This window comes from Carlito syrichta, unplaced genomic scaffold, assembly GCF_000164805.1.
Source record: "Carlito syrichta isolate Samal-C Ts95f unplaced genomic scaffold, Tarsius_syrichta-2.0.1 Scaffold91958, whole genome shotgun sequence".
In the NCBI taxonomy this organism is placed as follows: Eukaryota; Metazoa; Chordata; class Mammalia; order Primates; family Tarsiidae; genus Carlito; species Carlito syrichta.
This window is the reverse complement of record NW_007036054.1, coordinates 1-1,279: the sequence shown is the minus strand read 5'-3', so window position 1 is coordinate 1,279 and position 1,279 is coordinate 1. Positions and strand designations below refer to the sequence as shown.

The 1,279-nt window shown below is 41.2% G+C and overlaps 1 protein-coding gene across 2 annotated transcripts; it reads left to right on the top strand.

The window, feature by feature from the left end:
* Positions 1–248: 248 nt before the first annotated feature.
* On the top strand, positions 249–1,270 carry LOC103262238 (proteasome subunit alpha type-4). Of its 2 annotated transcripts, XM_021713177.1 has the most exons (2): positions 252–410; positions 504–1,270. In XM_021713177.1, exons 1-2 carry the CDS (start codon positions 365–367, stop codon positions 1,148–1,150), a joined length of 693 nt encoding a protein of 230 aa, XP_021568852.1. In that variant the 5' UTR covers positions 252–364; the 3' UTR covers positions 1,151–1,270. The 2 variants fall into 2 exon arrangements, with proteins under 2 accessions (XP_008058058.1, XP_021568852.1); XM_008059867.1 differs by having other exon boundaries at positions 249–1,270.
* Positions 1,271–1,279: the final 9 nt, after the last annotated feature.

Here is a 1,279-nt window from a genome sequence, read left to right as displayed (position 1 = left end):
CCCAACCACCAGGGGATCATTGTAAAACTTTATTTTTTGTCAGGAACAAGAGATTGTTCTTCTTTAACTAGGCGATAAAGAAATTATATTTCAATAGCAGTGTATATTTAATTAGAGTAATCTCACTTGAATTTACTTACCTAATGTATTATTTGTTTAACAAGTAGACCATCTTGTTTGCCAAGTACCATGCAGATCTCTGATAAGAACTTCTGTTATGAGGACATTACAGTTAAAAATCAGGCATGTCGAGCAGCGGATTCTCGGACGGCGCTGGTGGCTTCTCTCCCGCGGAGTAAAGTGCTCCGCGTACATCTCGACTTTTCAGGGTCTTCTCTCTGGAATTATATAAAGTGCAGAAAACATGTCTCGAAGATATGACTCCAGGACCACTATATTTTCCCCAGAAGGTCGCCTATACCAAGTTGAATATGCCATGGAAGCTATTGGACATGCAGGCACCTGTTTGGGAATTTTAGCAAACGATGGGGTTTTGCTTGCAGCAGAGAGACGTAACATCCACAAGCTCCTCGATGAAGTCTTTTTTTCCGAAAAAATTTATAAACTCAATGAGGACATGGCCTGCAGTGTGGCAGGCATAACTTCGGATGCTAACGTTCTGACTAATGAACTGAGGCTCATTGCTCAAAGGTATTTATTACAGTATCAGGAGCCAATTCCTTGTGAGCAGTTGGTTACAGCATTGTGTGATATCAAGCAAGCTTATACACAGTTTGGAGGTAAACGTCCCTTTGGTGTTTCATTGCTGTATATTGGCTGGGATAAGCACTATGGCTTTCAGCTCTACCAGAGTGACCCTAGTGGAAATTATGGGGGATGGAAAGCCACATGCATTGGAAATAATAGTGCTGCAGCTGTGTCAATGTTGAAACAAGACTACAAAGAAGGAGAGATGACTTTGAAGTCAGCACTTGCTTTAGCTATTAAGGTGCTAAATAAGACCATGGATGTTAGTAAACTGTCTGCTGAAAAAGTGGAAATTGCGACTCTGACAAGGGAGAATGGAAAGACGGTAATCAGAGTTCTCAAACAAAAAGAAGTGGAACAGTTGATCAAAAAGCATGAGGAAGAAGAAGCTAAGGCTGAGCGTGAGAAGAAGGAGAAAGAACAGAAAGAAAAGGATAAATAGGAGCCAAAATCAGGGATTTGATAACTCACTCGGGCACCATTTCAGTGTGAAAGCTGTCCTACACTTCCATGCTGAGAAGGCTTTGACTTTTTTTTAATTTGTACAGCGGAAAACTGAATTGGGCCCTTG

What these genes read in the sequence shown, in the direction of transcription:
- LOC103262238 (XM_008059867.1), top strand. Translation starts at nt 365, where the DNA reads ATGTCTCGAAGATATGACTCCAGGACCACTATATTTTCCCCAGAAGGT.